Below are 24,970 nucleotides of genomic sequence, written 5' to 3'. Positions count from 1 at the left end.
TGATTTGCCTTTTTACCGATAAAATTTTACGATCTATTAGTTTAGTTGTTGATTTACGAGTTAGGGTTTGTGGGTTAAGGTTTTATTCAAATTTCTGAGTTATTGATTTGCCTTTTATCGATAAAATCTTGCGATCTGTTAGTTTAGTTATTGATTTATGAGTTAGGGCTTGTGGGTTAAAGACTTAAAGTTTTATTTAACTTTCTGAGTTATTGGTTTGCTTTCTTACGAGTTAGGGTTTGCGGGTAGGTTTTAGGGTATTGTATGATTTTGGAGGAGGAGGTTTAGATTTTGGAGATTTGTGGTCCTAATATTTTATTCATGATTGAATGTGGTGCCTCGTTTGTTTGTTGAAATATTATAGTTTTTAATTTGTTTGTTGTCTTTGTGTGCCTTTTTATTTGTTTTTTTACTCTTTCTTTAACCTTTTTTTAGTTAATGTTTAGTTAATCTTTCTGTCTCATTATTGCTTTTGTAAAGTGGTTTAGTTTTGAAAGTTGTTAATGTTTTTTTGTGTGCCTCAGTTTACCTAAAATGGCTTTGGTTGATCTGTATTTCACTATGATGAATGGATAAGAGAGCCTAAGTTACTTTATAAGAGAAAACTTGTTCACAAATGAGAGGTTATGATTCTGATCTCTTATCTTTTATAGATATTACTAATGAATACAATGATAAATTAGGATATGTGGTTGTGCAACAATTAATTGTATATCTACTGAAAAATACTATGAAATAGTAGATGATGAGGGGATTAGGACATTATTATCCTTTGTTAATGAAAGATTTGATGTTATTAACTTATTTGTTGTTGAGGATAGTGAGTTAGATGTTGATGTTGAGAAAATAACCAAAATGAAAGAGAGTGTGGTAGTGATTGATGAAGTAGCTACTGATTTTACTGTTGTTAATGGTACTGATAATGACAGTGATACTTCCACTAATAATTCTGAAGAATTGGAGGTTCTTGCACAAGAAAGAAAGAGGATAATTGATTGTAGCTTGTGTGATTACAAGAATTTACACAGGTCAATGACATTTAGGATATTGCTGAAGCTAGGAGATACATTAGTTTACATGCATGGGCAAATGACTATAATTTAACTATTAAAAAAATTGACTCAAAAAGGTTTAGGGTTGTTTGCAAAGAAGAATGCAACTTTGTATGCCTAATTTTTGGTGAAAAGCATTCTCCTGGTGTTAGTATGAAAACATTGAAAGGAGAGCATAAATGTGATGTTTCATGTGGTAACTACAAGGTTAGTGCAACTGCAATTGCTTTCTACTTTAAGGAGAAGTTGCAGGCTAATTTCAAATACAAGATAAAGGAAATGAGAGTTGATCTCAAACTACTTTCAACATTAATGCTCATTTTGAAAATTGTAAGAAAGCTAAAAAAATGATTTTGAAGAATATGAAGGCAGTTTTTGTGATGATTATAAAAGAGCTTGTTGGGTATGCAAATACTTTAAAAGAGTAATGCATGAAGTGATGTTGTCCTTAAGGTTTCAAGAGATGCATTATTAGATGGAAAAAGGAAATTTTTGAGAATGTACATTTGTTTTGAAGCAATGAAGAATGGTTTTAAGAATGGGTTGAGACCTTTCATTGGCCTTGATGGTACATTTTTGAAGGGTAAAGTTTAAGGTCAACTGATGTGTGTTGTTGGTCAGGACTCAATGAGATGTAATTACATTTATCTCTGATATACAAAAGGCAAATCTCACAGATTTATTCATTCTTACTTATGTATCTTTATCTTATGTATCTTTATGTGTTGCTGTCATTGTATATCTATATATCATTATCTTATGTACTTTCGTTTGTCATGCATATATTTATGACTTATAAACAATGTTTTACCTAATGCTTTGTATAGATATTGTGTGAGACACATAGAGGCCACCAATGGAGAAAAAAGATAAGAAATCTAAACTGATGTGTAATGTATTGTGATGGTGTGCATGGAGCACCTACAAAGAGGAGTTGGATGATTATTTGAAGACATTAGGTCAAATGTCTGAAGAAACAAAAGGCCATTTGTTGTATTTTCCAATACAAACTTGATGTAGAATATTTTTTGATACTGTTTACAATAATAATAAGGTGAATTTTTTTTTTGATACTGTTTACAACTCGTAAGGTTGCCGCCGTCGTTGCCATCCCCCCCCCCCCCCCCCCCCCCCCCCCCCCCCCTTCTTCTTCTTTCATCTTTCCAAGTACTCTTTCAATCATCTACTTGAAGATTTAAACAAAAGAGAAAACAATGGATTTAAACTTTCTAAGCAATATTTTCTTATTATAAAAAATTATTTGACAAATAGAACTTTGGAGGCAAGCATATTGGGAAGAATATTGTGTTTGATATGGACATGAGTGTTGAAGATTTTTTAGCCCTCTTTTACCTCCTTAAGTTGTCAATAAAAGAAATCAATTCGGAAATAAATGGCCTTCTATTTGAATTAGATCATCCTCTGAAAATTCAAACTAGATCTGAATCTAGAAGGTTCTGAAATGAATTACATTTTTAAGTTCCAATTAAGAACGAAAAAAGTTTTTTATTTTAGAAATCTCTGTTGTAAAATACAATTTTCATTCAAATCTGAACATTGTTCAACCCCACAATTCCAAAAACACTGATACAGATTCAGAATTCAACACATTGAGGATTCTCAAACATGAACATCAAACTTCAACCTGAAAAATTCCAATCAAATTATGCAATAAGCCTCGAAATTATCTTTAATTTCTGCAAAGAAAAAAACAAAAGCCATGAAAGGAAAATGGGATTCTGAGGTAATACAACTTATGTTTCTTACCTAAATTGGAAACAAAGTTTCTGGAATCTTATTCTTCTTAAGCTAAAATCAAAAAGCAAATTCAAATCTTCAATTCCAGAATCCCAAAAACTCGATTCAAATTCAGATTTCAACACATGTTTGAGATTTCTACGTAGGGTTCTCGAACATGAACATCAAATTCCAATGTGGGTAATGGGTGTATCGGTGGGTTAAATGGGTAATGGGGCGGGTTAAACGGGTAATTGAAATTTGAGTTAAATATTTGGTCAATTCGGGTTGAATTGTAGGATTGCGCCACGTGTACAAAATGAGTCTTCCGTTAGTGAGAGGGGCAAATGTGCACTAGTTATTGGACGGCGAGGGCACTCATGAACGAAAAGTATGACGGAGGGTATTGACATACCATTTTCGAAAGTTCGGGGGTATATTTGTCCCTTTTCCCTTTTTATAATTTTTGAATAATATATGTGTTTTTTATATAATTAGTACATTTTATAAATATTCGAAAATCATCTCAAAAAGATTTTAGTTTTACTTAAATATTTGGTTCATTAGTTTAGTTATATAATAGTTTATATTTTCTGAAATAATTAACTAATTATTTTATTTTGTTAAGATTATGAAGCTCGTTAATTAATTAATCTTAATTCATCGTATTTTAATTCTAGCCGGATACACTAAATTAACTCAATTCGGCAATGTTTTAAATTTTATATGGCTATAATTGCAATCCATTTAGTCATTTTATATTACAATTCTAGCCAATTTTAACCTCACCTTAATTCAATTTTTCGACCAAAATTGGACCGATTCAGTCGACCCATCTGCCCAACACAAATCCAGCAGTCCATTCTCAATTTTCCCCAATTCCAACCGCCCCAAATAACATGCAACAATTCCAAAATAATACATTCTCTCAAACATACCCAACAATACAATACATGCAATGATACCAAAAGAGAACCCGACCCCCTGCGTGTCTTCTTCTTCCAGAAATTCCAGAAACTCCAGCAAATCGATCCAATTCAAAACCCAGCAACCGGCAGCCCACCAAAAATCTGCCCAGTCTCGCGTCCCTTTCCTCTCCCTTGTCCTCTCGTACAAATCGTACTCGAATCTTACAAGTGTTGAAACCTTGAAGCTTGATCGTCTTCCCTTACAATTAAGAGGTCGCCATTCTTTATTCGTTGGAGATTTGTACCAACTCGCTGGCAAGCTTATCCAAGGAAAATTTGAATTTCAAATTTCAAAAAAAAAAAACTTCACCCATTCTCCCTCTCGATTTCCCCCCATAAGTAAGTCCTATTTGCCTTTTATATAAACCCATTTTCCAGTCTTCAATCGGGGGTTAGAAAATTGGAAAAATAGAGGTTACGAAAATATACAATATTGAAGCAAAATGAAGGCAGAAATACAGTTACTGTGAACCAATCAATTTTTTTTTTTCGTCCCTCCCTTGGAAGCTTTCTTCAAAGCTTTTGCCGGAAAAGTGGAAGTTGTTACTTTGTCGTCGTTGTTGTCTCCATTCGCTGCCCGGAGAAAGGTAACACCTTCCCCTTTTCAATATTTTCTTCATCTTTGTTGTTTCAATATGACATTAATGGTTGTGGTTGTTTCAGAATGAATAAAGTATTGTGACCACAAATCTCCAGAATCATACAATACCCACAAACCCTAACTCGTAAGAAAGCAAACCAATAACTTAGAAATTTGAATAAAATTTTAACCCACAAATCCTAACTTGTAAATTAATAACTAAACTAACAGATCGTAAGATTTTATCAGTAAAAAGGCAAATTCATAACTCAGAAATTTAAATAAAATCTTAACCCACAAATTCTAGCTCGTAAAATCGGTAAAAAAGTTACAATAACTCAAAAATTTGAATAAAATCTTAACACAAACCGTAACTCGTAAATCAACAACAAAACTACTAACAAATCGTAAAATTTTATCGATAAAAAGGCAGATCAATAACTCAAAAATTAATATAAAAGCTTAACCCACAAACCGTAACTCGTAAATCAATAACTAAACTTTATAGAAAGACAATAATCAGGTCAGTAAAATTTGATACCTTAACGTCTAGTAGAAATTCTGATGGAGAAAAGAGATAATGTCCTCGATTTCATTGTTCTTCGACTTAGGCTTGTGAGTTTATCTTTTGAGAGAGAATAGGGGAATGGGTTATATGTTAGAGGGGTCGGGACATTGGTTTAAAATGGGGAATGAATCGTTTCAAAAATTCAGGTTAATTTGAGTCAATTTGGGGATTTCCGTCATTACAAGGGCACAAATGATGAAATTAGAAACGGCAGGGATAAGAATAACTTTGTTTTAACGGTAAGGGCATAATCAACTAATAAACCAAAATTAAGGGATATTTTTTACCCTTTTTCCTAAAAATAACATACAAATGGTGATTAAGTGATGTGCTCATTTAATTTATTTTTATGGTATCAGTAAATTGAAGAGAAAGGGTTGAAACATACCTAAAGTATTCATGTTTTTGGAGCTTCATACCTGCAATATTAAGGGTGTGCTTTTCCTTCATGTATTATTAGTAAATGCTTATCGAAACACACTTCAACTATAGTTGTTCACCTTTATTACATGAACAATAGTGAAACTTTAGGTACTCCTTGTTTGGATGGTTGTTAATCGTTGTATTGTAACGTTAGTTTGAATACTATGTTTGTTTAGATTATTACTTAACTGTATTGTGCCGTATCGTTTAATTATCAAAAGTCTTATTTTATGTAATGATCGATTTGATGTGATCGCGCCGTTATCTTAATATTTTCTTCTCATTTTATCTTTACTTATTATTTGATAAATCTTATTTTATCCTTTACCACACATTTTCATATTAGCTCTACATTTTACTCTACTTTTCTTGTAGATTTATTTAAATTGTTGATGTGTGACGTTACGTAACGACATAGAACAATACAATTTATTCAAACAATGTATTCATTTTTTACAATACACTACGATACAACATAGCCCAATACAATACAATACGATATATTATGAAACAATAAGTAATAACCATCCAAACAAAGTGTAGGTAGGAAAAATAAACAATTGACAATTAAGGTGTGTCTTGATAAATATTTGATACTCCCTCCGTCTCATTTTATGTAAGGTAGTTTGACTCGACACAGAGTTTAAGAAAGAAAGAAAGACTTTTAAAACTTGTGGTCCAAAATGAATGATAGAAATTTGTGTGACTGTAAATCATTTCATTAATGATAAAATAGACATTTTATAGTTAAATTGTTGGTTAATATAGAAATGTGTCATTCATTTGGAACTGACTAAAATGAAAAGTAAGTCACATAAATTGCTAACAGAGAAAATAGTAATTTAGATATGAAAGTCAAAATTCAAAATACCTTTTGATATGTTTTTCATCCCTTTTTAACCCCTTTTTAACTCTAAACTGTAAGCCACAAGACAGTGATACAAATGATGCGTTCAATCAAACCCCAAATGAATCTTTTGGACAGATTTTGTGGTATACATTGGTTAGAAGTTTGGAGGAAGTTTTTGACTTTCTAGTACCAGCATTTATGTGAAAGCTAATGATGATAACGGTCCATTTACGATTATAACAAAAACATATTTAGTGAATTTTGAATCTAAGAAAGATGAAATGTATATAGATATTATTTCTATTTTGAAATTACACATGTTAGCGTCAGACTTCAATGATGTGAATTATGATTGGGCATAAATGTCGAAAAATCGAACCTTGATGATTTATTGGTAGGATTTGATTACTCCAATTCGAAAAGTACACATGTCAAATATGGGGATTTGACAGTTCTAAGCTAACCTGAGTTTCATGCTAGCTGAAATCTTACTATTTTTGGATACTGAGTAGTTTCTTCTGCTTATTATAAATACATAAAAATTGACATAAACAACTGTCCATCAAATTAAAAGCTAATGAATGTACATTTTTTATATACTAATGTATGATATACAAAAATATTTGTGTTAAGAGAATTATCGTTATATCTGTATTGATGAGATATAGTAGGTATTCCATTGAATGATTGAGGTGCATACAAATTAGATTGAGAACTACGGTTATTGATAAATTATGTACTAATGATTTTTTGTTTATTATTAAAAAAACTGCATATAAAAGGAGAAAGTGATACATTACTAACTCTATTTGTATTAATTAATGGTAATAAACCACAAGAAGACACTTTTTCTTTAATTCTCTATTTTTTTTACATATTTTATTGAATACTTTATTTCATAGGGTTAAAAAATGTGATTTAGTAAACAGATGAAATGATCTCTTATGATCATATATAAGTAATTTTATTAAAAATGTATTTATGTAGATTAAGATTATGGTTTATATTAGTTAGAAGTTTTTGGAGGAAGTAGTTGTCATATTTGTCAAATTAGCTTTTATCAACTAGTTAGTATGCCCATTAATGTGAGATTAAGATGGAACTATTGATTGGGATATGATTGATTACTCCATTTGGAAATAATAATGGTGCATTTATTTTTTGAAAGTACACATCTTACAGTAATATATGGGAATTTGTTAGTTGGTTCCAGAGAAATTGACAAAAATAATCTTTTATTAAAATAATAGTCAGCAAATATTCATTTTTGATAACATATACTTTTTTTTTTGGTTTACTTTGGGCTTTATATGTTTGTTAAAATCAATAACGGATATGAGGATTTTAAATAGTATAAAAATACACTAAGTAAACTTAGCGTGAATTATTAATTTTGTCTTTAAATTATTAAAAGCCTTAAAAACATTCATGGACTTGATTAACTGTACTTAAATACACCTCTGATTTTATTACATGAAATACACCTTTAAATTATTGCCAAGTTTGGGTGTTTTCAACACCTTCTTTCAACTTTTTATTAAGAGTTTCATATTTCTATAAGAGTTTAAGATCACTTACTATGTCATTTGGCAGATCGGGTGTATTTAAATTGAGTTAGTCAATAGTTCAGAGATAAAAAAATAATTCACTTCAAGTTTGAGAATGTTTCCAATACTTCTCTGGAGAATTTTTTTTTCATGTAGTGAAGATACATAATTAAATTCTAAATTAATAAAATTTATGTTATTTGCTCAAATTTTATATCAAATTTAATCGTGAAATATCTCATCATCTCGATCAGCAACGACCCCAAAGAGTTTCCCCAAGAGTTTACGGCAGTTGGACGTGACGTGGGCTGCTACCATTTTGGGCTTTATCGTAGGGCCCACTAATTAGGTAAGAATGGTGGGCCCAATTAGAGGAACTATTTTAGGGCAAACACAGTAGAATTGTGGGCCTAACTTGTCACGTGGACTTTGTTACATAAAAATGGGTCACTGACAATTGTGCTTTATTTTGTGAGAATTTTACACAAATTTCATAGTGTTAGAGTTAATTACATCAAATTTCTACTTTTTTAAAAGTATTACAAATATCCCTTAAATTTGATGGAATTCGGATACATCCCAAAATGTCCACGTTTCAATTTTAGATACATCTGATACTGTCACGACCCAGACCGTCGTGATTGGCACCCACACTAACTTTCCGGTGGGAGAACTACTATTACAACCCAAACCAAGCAACTAAAACAAAACAAAGACATTTAAGTTACGGAAGCAAGTTAAATACTAAGGAAATAAATAGGGAGTTCCCATAAACTCCAACAAAAGTCTAACAAGAACTAAACAATGTGGAAATAACCTAAAACCTGAAAGTAATGTACCAAAACATCTAACAATGAACCAAGTCTAAACAAGAAGGGATGCAACCCCAATCTAATGAACTAATCAACTAACTAAAACATAGTCTAAGTTCGGAAATGGTGGACATAGACAAAAGAGAACCCATGGCAGCCCGGAAGAATTGGCTCACCCTTGAATTCGAACGATTACTGATCTCCTAAGCGAGGTGTGTCAGTAGCCGCTTGAAGATGCCCTATACTCAACAAAAATAAGAGCAAGTGCAGTATCAGTACACAACCACAGTGTACTGGTAGGATCACGCGATTATCCCACTAAGTGCAACATAAGCAAGTCAAGACAACATTATAATCACATGCATATATATCAACATATACACTATTATCAACATTTACGAACAACGAACAACTTCACATTTTATATCAAATCATTGGTCCTCTATTGAACCCAAACCCAAACAGTTAGTATACCGGAATGTGGTATCTAATCCCATAATTATGCCAGAACATGACAATCGATCACATAGTTATGCCAGAACGTGACAACCGATCCATTAAACACACCACAATCACAATCACAAATATATCATTAATATCATACATTTAAGTCATGATTTCATGGCAATCATCATTCCTCTATCTCATTTACAACAAGTGTGATCAACATTGCAACATTCATACATATACAAGAATCATAATGAAGCAAGAACAAATATACATCACACAATCATAGAATCACAACCATCACCTACCTCGAAACAAGCTTGAAACCCTAAGAAACTTGATCCTTCCCTTTCTGGATTCGTTTCCCTTGTTCTTGGTCTACAAACAATCAATTTAATACGGGAATCAATAAACAACCACTAATTACCCTAATTACTAACAATTCTATGAACCCTAGATCTTACACATGATCCCAATTGTCCAATTTAGGGTTGTTTCCACCATAGAATCTATAACAAAACCTTCCCTCATCAATATTCACCCATTTTATTACATTCTACGGATCGAAAAACAGATTCGGGGAGAGAAAAGCTTACATTTAGCCTCAAGAATGGTGAAAAATGAGTAGGAGTCGCCTGGGTTCATTCCTTAGCTCTAAAAGTCGAAAAGTGCATAATAAGGTCGTTTAGGGGTTTATTAACGACCTTAAGTCGCGTCGAGCCCACCACAGCGGCCCTAATCCCGTTGTAGCGTCCCTGCTAGAGCGGCCAAAACCCCCACCAAGGCGGTTTGCACGAACTAGTGAGTTATTTAAAGAATTTCAAAATCTCCATTTCACAACACACCTCTAACCCACGACGCTCAGAAAATACCCTTTACGCTAAGATCGATTCTGAGAGTTCTACTCACCCGAATTCAATTCCGTAAAATTGTACGGATTTCTCAACGAGTTATCTAACTACTTATGCAATAAAAATCATAAATGATTCACCCGATTATTACCAGATTTCCCTACACCTCAAGGATTCCGATTTCGTCCAAATCTGGACTAGGTTGGGAAATTCCAAATACTACAAAAAAGTTTTCCGGCTCCAAATTTTCCCCCGTTGGTATTTCTATAACGACAGAAATAGGTCGTTACAGATACATCACGTCTCAGTTTTGGATACATCACTCCACGTCTTGATACATTACGTAATGTGATGTATCCGACCTATACATCACTTACATAAAGTGATGTATCTACCGATATATCGCGTAAAGTGATGTATCAGAAAATAGAAGAGACTAGAAATTTTTGTATTTTTTTCAAATGGTAAGAAATTTTAGAGAATATAAAAAAATAAGTTCTGTATAGATAATTTTATCTTATTTTGTGTTGGTCTTTAATTTATGTCTGTTGTAGCAAAAAGATTTCATGAGGCATAACTTCGTAAGTATATGTTCTCGTTTCATAATATTTCTCAAGTTAGGTATGAATATGATTTTAATTTTAAATAACTTATCTCACACTAGACATAAGGTCATGTATTGAACCCCAAAACTAAAGATCAGATTAGTCTATTTTAAGTTTAATTTATGCAATCTCAACAATAAAAATCTCATAAAATTACATACTTTTTCGGGAAAATACATAAAACCCCCCTGAATTTGGCACGAAAATTTATTTTAGTACTTAAACTTTACGGGTAATTATTTACCCCCCTTATTTCATTTCGCGTGAATTTAATACCATCCTAACGGATGACGTGGCAAAAAAAGAAAAGAAATTTTTTTGAAAGCGCTTTTAAAAAAAAAGTAATGGTCCCACCAACCCCATTCTTCTTCTTCTTCAAACCACCCACCCCGCTTTCTTGAAACCCCACCTACCCCCTTTACCTGCTTGTCTTTTCTTCCTCAAACTCCCCACCACCCTATCCCCACCCCACCCCATCCTCTTTCTCCTTCTTCAAACTCTACATTCAAAGTACATTTTCTCGTTAAACACATAAACAAAAAGAATCACATTCAAGACCCACATAATTTTTTTACTCTTTACTTTGGAGATTTGATCTTTCTTAAAAAGTTATGAAGTTTTTTGAAAAATAAAGACTTTGACATAAAAGAAGATGAGGTTTTGTTAACCGATCTATAATGTTAATGGTTGGCAATGGCGATTGAACCACTGGGTAGAGAAAGTGTTTTTTTTTTTAAAAAAAAATAACTACAAATAAATGTGTTTTTTCTTGAATTAGTTAAGAATTAGACCTTGATTAGTATATAAAAATAAAAAAATGAAGAACACCGACAATCGACATGGCAGTAAATGACGTTGAGTATTGAAAAAAAATCACTGCTAATGATTTCAATATTTCTTAAACTAATTAAGAACTAAAGATTAACTAGTATTTAAATATTCTGAAATGGAAAGAAAGAAATGAATTTAAAAAATCAAAAATCAATTTTTTAGAGAATTTCCAATGTGGCTATGACATGGCGCTTACGTGCTTCTAATGTGTCAATGACGTGGCGCGTGTGTAATACACTTGCCAACTTGAGACTGATATTATATTTTTAGAGTGATATTAATTCACTTCAAATATGTTAAGGGGGGTAAATAATTACCCGTAAAGTTTAAGTACTAAAGTAAGTTTTCGTGCCAAGTTCAGGGTGTTTTTTTTAAAATGTATTTTCTCTATTTTTTCTTTCAAATTGGCTGATCCTTAATATTTTACTTTTTAGAAATCAAATTTATCGCTATAACATATTAATTTTTAAAAATTAAAGTTGCGTACGAACATAATATATATATATATATCAAACTGTTTACTACAAAGGCGTAAATAAAAGAAAAACAAAATACATAAATATGCTCTTTCATTTGGATTTAGTTGATATATATGTCATTTAACTTTTGGTATACACAAGTAGATACTTAAACTTGTATAAAATTTAACAAGTAGACACACATGTCTAACGTGTCATAATACACATAAGACACCAACACAAATTTTCATATAGTATGTCCCGTACGACGAATGCGTTTATTTCTTTAATTTTATACAAATTTAAATGTTTATGCTTATGTACACTCAAAATTGGAGAATATAAATATCAACCGAAGCAAATTAAAAGACATATTTATATCTATACTTATGTACATCCAAAATTGGAAAGTATAAATATCAATCGAAGCAAATTAAAAGACATATTTATATATTACTCCCTCCGTCCCTATTTAGTTGTCCACTTTAGAAATGATACACAGATTAAGGCAACAATGATTATCATAGTAAAGTTACAATTTTACCCTTATAGTACAATTTACTTCCAAAATAAATTCACTCAAGATAACTAATCAATGCTGGAAAGTTCATAAGTTTATTTACTTTATTTATGACAACTTTTCACTTTAAATAAGGGTATAGGAAAAAAATTGTTGTCCTTTCTTGATTTGTCAAAATGAACAACTAAATAGGGACAACTAAAAAGAGAAATATGGACAACTAAATAAGGACAGAGGGAGTATATCGATAAAAAAAACTAAACATAAAATAGGGGGAAAATGGTGTAATCCCATGACAATCACCCCGAATAAGCCTTGTCGTGCACAATCAAAACTCCAATACAGACTTCGAATCCCGAAATAATCCGGTGTAATCCATGGCAGCCAATCGTAGGTTTTGTACCACGTGGGCTATTGAGTCCCCATAACAAGAGAATGACATCACCCTTAAATTAGTATTCCAATGTATTATTATTGTTGTAATTTAATACTCACTATACAATGAATGATACTCCACTTCCATTTATTTCATTTATACCCTCTTTTGCCATGAAAATATTTTCTTATATATCATTCATTTATTTAAATTCTATTTATAAGATTACATCTTCTTCTTTTGGTTTAAAATAGTTATAGGTGGAGAATCCAACTTTTTTTCTAATTAGGTGAAAATTTAGGTATTTAAATAATTGAGTTATTAAAATTCTTTTTATTATTGGTATTGTAATTGGTATCGTTTAAATTTTGAGAGTTTTTTTTTTAATTAATAATTTTGACTATGCATTCAGATATAAAAACTTTACTAATATATTTGAAAAGGTTATAATTAAAAACACTCGTTTGACTTTTGAAATGTGAAAAATATCACTTAAATTGGGACGACAATGAATTTTATTTTGAACGGAGAGTATAATTTTGAATTTCTCCAATAAAAGATATTTCCATATATATATATATATATATATATATATATATATATATATATATATATATTGTGCAGTCACTAACATATGCCTAACTTTCCATTTATGTTTTGTGCTTCTCTCCATCTTTTTCTCATATTTTCTACTCAAATGCTTATCCTTTAAATTCTTCCCCTTCTTAATTTAATTAATTAACTAGGGTTCTTTCTAGTAATTATTTTCTACTCTTAATGTTTATGAAAAGAAAAGAAAAAAAAACAATTTGATCTTGTGCAAGATATAGAGAAATGGGTGATTCTTCTTCTCAATACATCCACATGGTAAGTATTTTAGTTAACATCTTTTCTTGCAATACTTTCATTTTTAGATCGATTTAAGTTATATATACTGATCGTGTAACAGATTTTTAGATCGATTTAAGTTATCTTTTAACTGATATGATTGTGTAAATATTTTTTACTATACGATATATCGTATATAGAAGGTTTTTTATTATTTTTATTATATAGTAATGAAGAAAGTGGTGGTGGTGATGTAGGTGCAACATTTGATAGAAGAATGTATAATATTCAACATGAGCCAAGAAGAATGCATGGATGCACTCTCCAAACATGCAAATATCCAGCCTATTATCACTTCCACAGGTAATTAACTAGTCCACTTTGTCACTCTTCTTTGCCTTTTTTCGATGTGTGGGGTTGGGGGGGTTTGGGAGGACGATTTCAGATGTGTTGATATTAATTGTGATATCGTGTAAATACTTAGATTTTACAGGGTAGGGGGTAGGCATATAATAACAATATAAATTAGATGATACCTACTAGCTAGTTGAGGATAGTTTTTAAACTCGTATGAAACTTTTATTGTTATTAGTATTATTTATTATACTCCTATATATTTTTAACATCTTTTTATTTTATTTTATTTATTAATTATGATGGTTGTGATATTAGCTTAAATAATAAAATGAAAGTCACATATAGTTGATCTTGACTTATTTGGGACTGAGAAATAGTTATCAATGCTATATAATATATATTTTAGTGTTAGTATTTGGTAGTGAGATAATAAAATTCGCACCACATAAGGCTGTTAGTAGAAAAAGTGTTTCTTGTAGGATATCTTTTTACTCCTGACTTGAATTCAAGATATTTAACTAAGAATATAGAAATTGTGTCCATCCCTTGGTACCCTTTGTGGTATTATTTAGTTCATGACTAAAATTTAATTTTAATCTATCCCATATAACATTAAGCTTTAATATTATGATTGTGATATAATTTGATAAGTAAAAGTGTCACATAAAATAAAATAGATCGGAGAGTTATGTATACATTTAACTTGAATAATGAAATTTTATGTAGTGTGGAAGGGATTGGAGAAAGAAAACAAAGAGTTCTTTGAGGCATACAACAAAAAAAGGGGAGAAGCAAAAATATCATCATCAATACATGATGAATTGGAGATGACAAGACAAAGAATCCATAATATAATGTTGGATTCTTCTTCTAATAAAGATTCCAATGACAAATGATCACAACAATTATATTATATTATTAGTATTAGCAAATTTTGCCTTCCTCTCTGTTCTTGTGACAATGATGTTTGATGTGAACTTTCAAAATTAGCTCAATGGTTAGTTCATTCAAAAAGTTCTAGACAACAAGATAGGGTTCATGAATGGAAGGTGGTCCTATAGGTTGTCTTATTCCTACATATATGAATAATTAAATAAGAAAATTTCTCTTTTAAAGTTTTATATATATTTGAAATAATGTAAGATGGATGTGTGTTTTTTATTCATTTTACCGACTGAATGCATACTCAAGTGATTAATCTAGATGGGAGAATCATAATGATGAAACCAATCTAATCTAAAACTCGAAAGACAAGTTCCTTTATATGTTTCTCGAAAAAAAAAAAAATCTTTAAGCAAATCTTCTAGTGTATTCCTAGTTTCTACTCTTTCTTTATACTAAAATTAGAAATAGAAAGGGAAAAAAAGTCAATTATTTTCTTCTATAGGCCTCTTCTACTATATTACTTTAATGATTGTGATTTATTCAAAAAGAATAAAACTAATTATTAACAAAAAATTCTTAAAAGTAATTTAATACCTTCTTCTATTGATTCGGAAGGTAGATTAAATATGGGATAATTATTTATACTGACGATTTATATAAAATAGATGATAGATAATTTTTTGATTGAAAATTTTAAAAATTTATAGATTGACGCTTTAGCTTATAAAAATAATATGATAATAATCTATATATAATATAAAGCCAAATGTAGGCAAGGATGATGTGGCACCTCTCTAAGGCCACCATTGCTATTTATCTTTTTTCTCATTTTTTTGACATTTTTCTCTATTTTTTCTTTTTTTTTGAATCAAAGAACTAATCACATTCTATCCTATTTATTAAGTTTCATTAAATTTTATAACAACCATATTAATTTATTATGGCACCTCTTTATGGCCTAGAATATTATTTATCTTTAGTCTTCCCTTTTTTTTTTAAAAAAAAATTCCTTTCATTATTTTCATATTAATTTGTTTAATTATAAAATAAAATAAAATAAAATAAAAATATATATATATATATTTGTTGCATCTTATTATATCTCATGAGTTAATAATAATAAATTAATTATTATTATTATATATATATTAATTATTGTATTGTAAAAGTAAATTACTTAATTTATTATAAATAAATATTTATTAATGTAGGAACATTAACATAAAAAAAAATTCTCCACATTCTTTTTTCTATTTGTTTGTCTCACTTCTAATCATGAAATGATAATATTTTTTTAAAGTATTTTTCTCTTTATTTTTTTAATTTATTCACAAGGAGTTATTACTCATGACTTGCCCTTCTTTAATTTTTACTCTTAATAATATTCATAACTCCCATAATTTTTATGTCCATAACCTCCAAACTTAAATTTTGTAAGTTTATGATGTCTTATGGTATTCCTCTATTTTGCCTATAAATTCATATTAGTTTCATGAAGATTCACATTCAAAATTATCTTTTCTCTTCTTTATCATATTTGTTTGGTTTGTAACAAAACATAAGTACATGAAGGTAAGAAATATTTCATTGCAAATCTTTATTTTTTTTCATTTCCTCTATTTTGTATATATAAATTCATATTTATTTTCATGAAGATTCACATACAAAATTATAATTTCTCTTCTTCATCACATTTGTTTGTGAATTAACTAACAAGTAACAAAAAAGAAGTACATGAAGGTAAGCTATATTTTATTCTCAAGTCTTTCTCTTTATTTTTATGTACTTAGACATGTTTTCTTAATATTTTATTTATGTTTGTATTATCATTCATTAAGCAAGTATGATTAAAAAAAATGCCTCTGTAATTCTTAACAATGTGTTGTCTGTGCAATTGCTCTTTCTAATAGTTAATTTTTCGGATATAACATAGTTTGATTATAATATTTGTTTGATTTCAAGAAAAGATTATTATTTAGTATTGTTAGTACTATTTTAAAAAAATATAAATATATTACATATAGTTTAAATTTCTTTCTTTCTTTTGATATAATTATTTTTAATTGGCATATGATATTTTTTCACTCAGTTGGTCGCATAATGAAGAGTTTGACATATGGAGTAAAATATGGTGGCGAATCTACTTGCAAAGGAAGATGGTAGAAGGAAAAAAAATGAAGCATAATTAGAGATTATTTTGCTAGATTTTTTTTTTCACTTTGACTTGTATTAGTAACTTAGTTACTTTTGATAGAATTTTTTAAATTTTGGTTTGTATAAATCATTTAGCTAAATGTATTGTCAACGCTAATCATTTGATCCTTTACTATTCTACTTTTTCTTTGTTATGAAGCAAAATTAATATAATTGTCATATTTCAGCAACAAAAAACTATGATGATTAGGAGTTTCATTTTTATTATACTTGCAAAAAAAGTAATTGAAAAATAAAATATTAGTTTCATGATGCCATTTTTTTTTTTTTGCGTATGTAACAATCTGTTTTTGTCATCATCCTTTTTGGTTTGAAATGTAATTATAATTTTTATGCAGTCACCGCTTATTATATTTTCTTTGTTCATTTTTGGTATTTTTCACCCCTTATTTTTATTTATTTATTTTACAAATAAAATCAATGCGTAATTAGTAATACATTTAATGTCTAATAAAATTATACATTTAAATTATTTATAACTCATGTCTCTTCATCTTACTTGTAACTTCTAATATTAAATATTATTCATAACTATTGTATGTTTCATTTTTCATAATTCTTAATAATATTTAATTAATGTTTAAAATATTATAATAAATAAATGTAATAATAAAGACATAATAAAAATTTCAATTTTGTTTTTACGAAATCAGAGTTTGTATAGAGAATTAGTACTCTTATAAAAGATAGAGGAAATTAAAACATATAAAATATTTACAACGTAATACAATATATTGTTATTTCAACATATTACCTCTTTTCCATTTACTTCACCACAATGAATATTTTGTTCTACTATATACATATACAAAAAAATACATTATATTTTATATGTTTAAAAAAAATGAAAAAAAACGTATGATATAGCAGATGAAGAGAAATATTAATATTATTTATATATATATTCGATATTAACCTAAATATAATTATTACATATTATTATCTTATAAATATTTCATATAACCGCGCGAAGCGTGGATACTTTCACTAGTATAATAATAAAGCTGAATATGAAAACGGTGAGGTGATGCTCTCTAAGAGCGTCAATCCTATTTATTTTTTTGGGGGTTTTTTGGCCTTTTTTTAATTTTAAAATACAAAAAAATACACCTACAAATTTAATTAACATTAAAGATATTCATATTTAATTATATCTTCATCAATGGCCATATTTAATTTATTTTGTCATGAATGTTATTATTCTCTTTTCCTATAATATTTATTAATTTCTCATCAATTATTACAAACCTTTTCATTTGATTTAAAAAGAATTCCAACAAATTATTCACGAAAGTTAAATTTTATGGGTTTTATCTATTTATTTTATAGTCTTTTCCTTTTTTTTGTTCTTTATTTTACTTCTTTTTATTATTTATTCAATTCAAGAAATTTATATCTTTATATAATATAGATTTATTTCTTAATCTTCTTTATTTAATTTTTAAGTTTCACCTCCATAACTTTAATCTATTAAACTTCTATTCTTAATAATATCATTAATTTCATGACTTTTAAGTTTTCATATTTATAACCTCCAACTATTAAATTATAAAATTTAAGATACTTTATGATTTCTCTCCATTTTTATCAATATAAATTCACAAGTTTTTTGTTTCATGAAATCCCAACTCAAAGTTATTTTTTATATTTCATTGTTTTTTGTAATATTATTATAATATTATAAAATTCATGTTTTAACTTTACATGGTGAAGATGACTCTTGAATGTTGATTAGTTTGTCAAAGAGGGTGCCGAACAAGAGCTCAAAAAAGTGGGCACTGATTCTGTATTCTTATTTTTATCTATTTTCTTATGATAAGGTCCCAATGAAGATGTGTTTGTTTGTGTTTTCTCTATGTAACTTCCTTAGTTTGAATCTTTATAATATTTTATTATTGCAAGATTGTATTTTTGTTTAGATGCAATTAGTTATTGTTACTTTGTGTATAATAATACAGACTACTAATAAAAGTTTAAAAATACTATTGCACAAAGAAATATTTATATTTTCTTTAAAGATTCCTTCATTTTTGTCTATATAAATCCATAATTTTTTTATTTCATGAAACTCTTGCTCGAGATTATTCTTTTTATTTCATATTTGAAATAGTGTTTTTCTTAATTCTTTCTTAAAGTCTTTCTCACATAACTGCTAAGACATAAGTTAAAGAGCCAATGAGGCACCTAAACGTTTCTTATTTCAAGTTAAATAACGGACATTGACAAAGAGTATTAAGTACTAAATCTACACTACAACATATTTTTACTTCAATTTAAATTTAGCATAACTTACATATGCTCATTTTTACGTTTTAGACATTATAATTTCCATATTTTATCAAATAATTTTTACACTTCTTACGATCTATTTGAGCTATTCATGTTATTATCGGTTGAATTTCGTTCTTTTTTAGTATTATTAGTTTCACATTATAAACGTTATGTTATTAAGTATCTTTTTAAGTATAATCGAAGAAAAACAAATTTAAAATATAAAATTTTAAAAATAGTTCTCTATCTTCAATCTACGATGTTCCACATATGTATTGTGTGTAAATTACACAAAATGATCAACTTTGTTTTTCATTATTTTTAAAGTACTTTACTTTCCTTCATGTAATAGTATATTTTATTTGTAAAAAATTAGTTCAGTGTGAATAATAAGATGAATTCAAATATGAATTTTGATCTATTTAATTGAATTTGAACTAAAAAGAAGAATTTGAACTAAAAATTCTTTTATATTCAAAAAATATGAGACGATTAATTTATACCTTTGATATAATATTTTATCACCGCGCGTAGCGCGGCCAAATTACCTAGTGTAAAAATAAAAGTGATGTTGGGATTTGTGATGGTGGCAAGCAAAACTGTTTGACACGTTATTGCCATGCTCTTTAGTTGGCAGTGCCTCCTCAGTCCACGCGCCAAAGTGTAGAGTCCATGTTGGTATTTTATTTTATTTTTAAATTTTCTTTATTCCATTTTTACCAAATTTAAATGTAGTGATCAATAAAGAATGAAATGTTTTTGAAAATAATAATAACGGAAAAGGGCCTAAAATATTCTCGAACTATTGAAAATGGTATCAAATTACTCTGCATCCATCTATTGGCTCCCAAATATCCTTGACATACACCTATTGGCTCTCAAATACCCATGTGATCCATCTTTGGGTCCAATATTGACCACTTTTATAACATATTATTATTTAAATATTTTTTTAAAATACGTGGCGACCAAATATTGGATATATATAATTTAATTGCTTAAATTAATTTACAAACTCAGTCATTATTAATTATGCATGATCCAAATTAATTAGACCCGACCCAAATAAGTTAATTACACGCGTCTCAAATTATATTTACCCACCGATTAAAAACAAATACACCCTTCATTCCCAACATTTCACTTCATCTATCAACCTTCTTCCCCAATATAATCGCCTATGATCTCGAAAAATAATACGTAAATACAAACATGTATCACCATAAGAAATTACCAAAGCACTCGATTTTTTTTATGGTGATACGTGAGTGTATTTAGGTAGTGTTTTTTGAGATTGTAAGCGAATATATTGGGGAAGTAAGGTTGAAAGAGGAAGTGAAATGTTGGGAATAAAGGGTGTATTTGTTTTAATCAGTGGGGTAGATGTAATTTGGGGCGGGTGTAGTTAATTTGGGTCAGGTATAATTAACTTGAGTAAAGTGTAGTCAATTTGGATCGAGTATACTGGAAAATTAATTTAAGTAATTAAATTATAGTCAATAGATGGTCGCCAGGTATTTAAAAAATTTATTTAAATGATCATCCGCTATAAAAGTGGTCAATATTGGACCCAAAGGTGAGTGAAAGGGTATTTGGGAGCCAATAGATGGATGTCAGGGATATTTGGGAGCCAATAGGTGGATGTCAGGGGTATTTGGGAGCCAATAGGTGGATGGAGGGTAGTTTTATACCATTTCCAATAGTTCAAGAATATTTTAGTCCCTTTTCCGTAATAATAAAAAAACAAAGGTATGTATGATAACAATAAATCATCTGATCGTAAGTAAAATGAAAGTGAAACGTTTAAAGCTATTGTTTTTAGCTCGTCTGAATTAGTTGATTATATATGCATATATTTAAGTATTTGATGATTTTGATTTTAACAAAATATTACTTAGTAAATTATATTCTAATAAACTTAAAAGTCTTTAAACATCATTCAAATAAAAAGGAATAATAATAATAATAATAATAACAACATATTTTTCTTCGGAAACACCTTAATCTTTCTACCAAACTGTTAGGTGAATTTTTAAATCCTTTAATGTTCTAATATCTGAAATAAAAATTTAGAAAGCTTAGGTAATCCAAAATAGAGTTTTTTCAATCTTTTTATGTGTTGTGATAATAAAAAATTGTGTGTGGATGTGTGCATTTTAATATATTCGGTTAGTATTTACAATCTCTTATCAACACAAATATGAAACGATGTGCCATCAAAACTTAATAAAATGAAAAATTTCACTTGTAATAGCTTGGTGATTGATGTTGAGGAGACCATCTAGGCTTTTATAAAATAACATTATCATCAAGTTTTCTTAGAAAAGATTAAGCCGGATCAATTACTACCGTTAAAAAAAACCATGAACAATCACTAAAAGTTTACCTCCAATTGCATTGCATTGGAGGTAACATTTCTATCGAGAAAAATGTCGCTGAGAATTGGCAGATCTATTGACATACTTTTTAAGTCTTTTGAAAGTTTTATTTTAACTTTGAAAATCTTTCGTTTCATTGTAAAAGAATCACCTGCATTCCCATATACTCCAAGCCCATTTTCAAACAAGTAAAAACATAAATAAAATGCTGCATCTTTTTTAATGTTATATTCTAAACATTAAGAATTTGGAGGTTTTAATCATTGAGCATTAAAATGACGTTGTATTCCTTCAAAATTTCTTATTGAAAAATTAATTCAATAGGTTGACAAGTTTCCTTCTGTATATAATATCTCCTTATTCGGTCATGTATATTAGAAGAAAATTCTGAAATTTGTATTCTTTCAGCAGGATCGAATTTAAGATTCAAATTGATCTATACTTTGTAATTATCTAATGCTTTGAAAAGATAAACAAGTATGCCAATTTTGACAAAGACGATGTCAAACTTGAAAAAAGAGATATAGGAGCAGTGTCTAAACGAGTTTGAGGCTTAGAAAAAAATTGTCATCATATTGACTCTTTTTTAAAGTTCTAAAACTCACAAAACACAAATTATGTTAATGAGATGTTAGTCATGTGTTTGAAAATATTACCTTAGATATTGTTAACTATTTTGTAAAAACTTAATTTATTTATATGAACATTTGAATAATTTAATTTAAAGTTCTAAAATATTGTTAATAAAAGATAAATAATTAAAATATTGTTAATAAAAGATAAATAATTTTTGAACATAAATTTTTAATATTTTTATTATAATTTTCAATATTGTTCTAAATAAAATTAAAATTATTAAATGTATCATTCATATTTTGGCGCTTAAAACAAATATTTTATTAGTTTTAGTATCAACTTGAATTATTACTGCCTTAAAAAGTTAAATTTTTTAAAAACAAATAATAATTATTTTAATATAATATTATTAATATATGGGATATTCCTAGAATTAATGACTAAAAATCAACTTTTGAATAGATTATTATATAACATAAAAGCAAACAAATAAGAAAAAGATGAAAAGGGATAGGCGAGACTACATGGTACATACCGAAAGGCAGATGTCAAATGGTAGAACCCTAACTTTCGAAGATAAATTTTGGATATAAAGGCTTTTTGGATGTTAGAGTAAAAACCCATAGTAAAATGCTATTTTAGAGTATGACACACATATATATTTTTTTCCTGTAATTTATAAAAATCTATGTATCCAAAGAGTTCCAACATACCGCGGACTGAAGGCCCTCGCTGGACGTGCAGAGATCACTGGAACACCCAACTCTCTATGCTTGTGGGTTTGCAGGAAATATAATATATATATATATATATATATGGGTTCAGACGAATTCATTGACTTTTTTGTAGACCCCCTATATACATATTAAAATATCAAATATGCATGTGTGTATTATATATAATACACACATGCATATTTGATATTTTAATATGTATATAGGGGGTCTACAAAAAAGTCAATGAATTCGTCTGAACCCCTGTCCATTAGAGTAGCTTCGCCCCTGTATACATGATCTTATCTCTATCTTATTAAGTTAAGAGATTGTTTTCAAATTAATTGATATACGTATTATTTTAAAAAAAATTGACGATAGTTGAATGTAACTTGTGTGGATATTTCGACTATTCATTTATACAATTTTTTTTGCTCTATAAAAATTGAATAAATGAACAAACATTTACATCAAAGATGCAATATTACTATATCTTGATTAAAATTATATTTGAACAAAAAAAGACAATTTAGAGTTTAAATTCACTTCATGTTGAGTGTCGGTCCTTATCATTCTATAAATTACTAGATTGATTAAAATTAAGGCACATATAACTAAATTTCAATCATTTTGAATTTGTTCGTTTTATTAAAAATTCATGTTTATATGACTAAAATTCATCAATATTTGTTCGAATACATGTATATATATATATATATATATATATATATATATATATATATATATATATATATATATATGTTAGACCCCTATATATTATATGACTGAAGTTTGCAACCCAAAAATCTATTTTTACTTGAATTTCGATCACTTGATGGGCCTAAAACAAAAATTTAATTCATTGAGTAATTAAGCCTATCCCCCCAACAAGGCCCTTTTATGGTTACTCTGTCTCCATTGTAGGATTTTAGGGTCTATCACAATTACCGCATAAATCCTCTTTCTATTTGCAATGAATTACATACTATCTTTCTCTTTTGTTTATCAAACTTGTTATATTTTTGGATTTTCAAATTTAAGCGGTCAAAAATATCGAGAATTATAGTGGTAATTTTCATGTCGTTTTTAAGCAACAATAAATAAACATTCTTCTCATTTGGAGAATCACTAGCCATGAAAGAAAATTAAGAGAACTCTAAATCAAGTGAGTTTTACCTTAACTTTTAAAAACTAGAAGACAAAACTAATTGAAATTTATCTCAGAGACATGACTTTGATAATAATTAGATAGACGAAAACCTCAAATTGTTGTGATGATGTCTCAAATTTCAATTTAAAAAATTTAATGGTGAAATTCGTGGTGCAGAGAAGGAAGAAAGAAAGAATACGATGACGGAGATGCAAGTTGATGAGAGAGTTGATTAGCATGAAAGCTTGAATTGGTGATGTTGTAATTGTGCAGATAACTAATTTTAAGATATATGGGTATCTAATGATATATGATATAACTTATAGATCTAAGTCTTCTCGGGAGCATTTTTGATAAGACTCCACATTCTAATATTCTCTATCTAGATTTTTACCTCAAATCTCTCCACTCTCTCTGTTTCCACCATTGTGTCTTACGGTTCTTAATTTGATATTATGATTGATGCTATTCGTCTATATGGTTGATCACGTTACATGTGCTCCCAGATATATTACCTCTTCATTATTGAACGGAACGTCATTTGTGCATAGGTGGGAAGAGAGGTTTTTCATATCCAAATGGAGTATGCATCAGCTTGTTTATTTTTCAACTCCACTTGAATTGCTCTATGATCTATTCTCCATTTTCTCTCTTCCTTCCATCTTCTGTTTATCGGGCTCGGGCGGTTTTTCTGCCAGGTTTCAAATCTCCACCGCCGCTCTATGGATGGTTCCGAAAAGATTCTTCTTGAATCCATGGAACTTAATGAATCAATTGTCGGATCAAAGTTCTTTATTGTCCATTCATTCTCAATTCTAAATAACCAAAATACAGTTTATTTATGTATTCATTATTTAGGTATTCATCCTAATTGCATATGTAAAGCAAACCTTCTATTTTATTTTGCTTATTTTGTATTTACAATATCACTTTGTATACCAAATAGTTTATATTTAGATTTGATTTTGTATTC

The 24,970-nt window shown here is 28.7% G+C and overlaps 2 protein-coding genes across 2 annotated transcripts in view; one reads left to right on the top strand and one right to left on the bottom strand.

Moving 5' to 3' along the window:
• Positions 1-24,970, bottom strand: part of LOC125833413 (60S ribosomal protein L23a) — a 106,557-nt gene that overhangs the window by 16,691 nt on the left and 64,896 nt on the right. The gene's annotated exons all lie outside the window — the stretch shown is intronic.
• LOC125833414 (uncharacterized) lies at positions 13,280-14,751 on the top strand. The gene is made up of 3 exons (XM_049512561.1): positions 13,280-13,492; positions 13,711-13,816; positions 14,537-14,751. Exons 1-3 carry the CDS (start codon positions 13,460-13,462, stop codon positions 14,704-14,706), a joined length of 309 nt encoding a protein of 102 aa, XP_049368518.1. The 5' UTR covers positions 13,280-13,459; the 3' UTR covers positions 14,707-14,751.

Source organism: Solanum verrucosum, unplaced genomic scaffold (genome assembly GCF_900185275.1).
Source record: "Solanum verrucosum unplaced genomic scaffold, falcon-dt-bn FXZP01000142.1, whole genome shotgun sequence".
Classification (NCBI taxonomy): Eukaryota; Viridiplantae; Streptophyta; class Magnoliopsida; order Solanales; family Solanaceae; genus Solanum; species Solanum verrucosum.
Note: the sequence above shows the minus strand (reverse complement) of the source record. Positions and strands in the feature narration are given on the sequence as shown.

Excerpts from the sequence above, each read along its gene's own strand:
- LOC125833414 (XM_049512561.1), top strand. The coding sequence starts at position 13,460 with ATGGGTGATTCTTCTTCTCAATACATCCACATG. Across the intron at positions 13,493-13,710 it reads CTTCTCAATACATCCACATG|GTGCAACATTTGATAGAAGA; the intron begins GTAAGTATTTTA and ends GTGGTGATGTAG. Across the intron at positions 13,817-14,536 it reads GCCTATTATCACTTCCACAG|TGTGGAAGGGATTGGAGAAA; the intron begins GTAATTAACTAG and ends AATTTTATGTAG.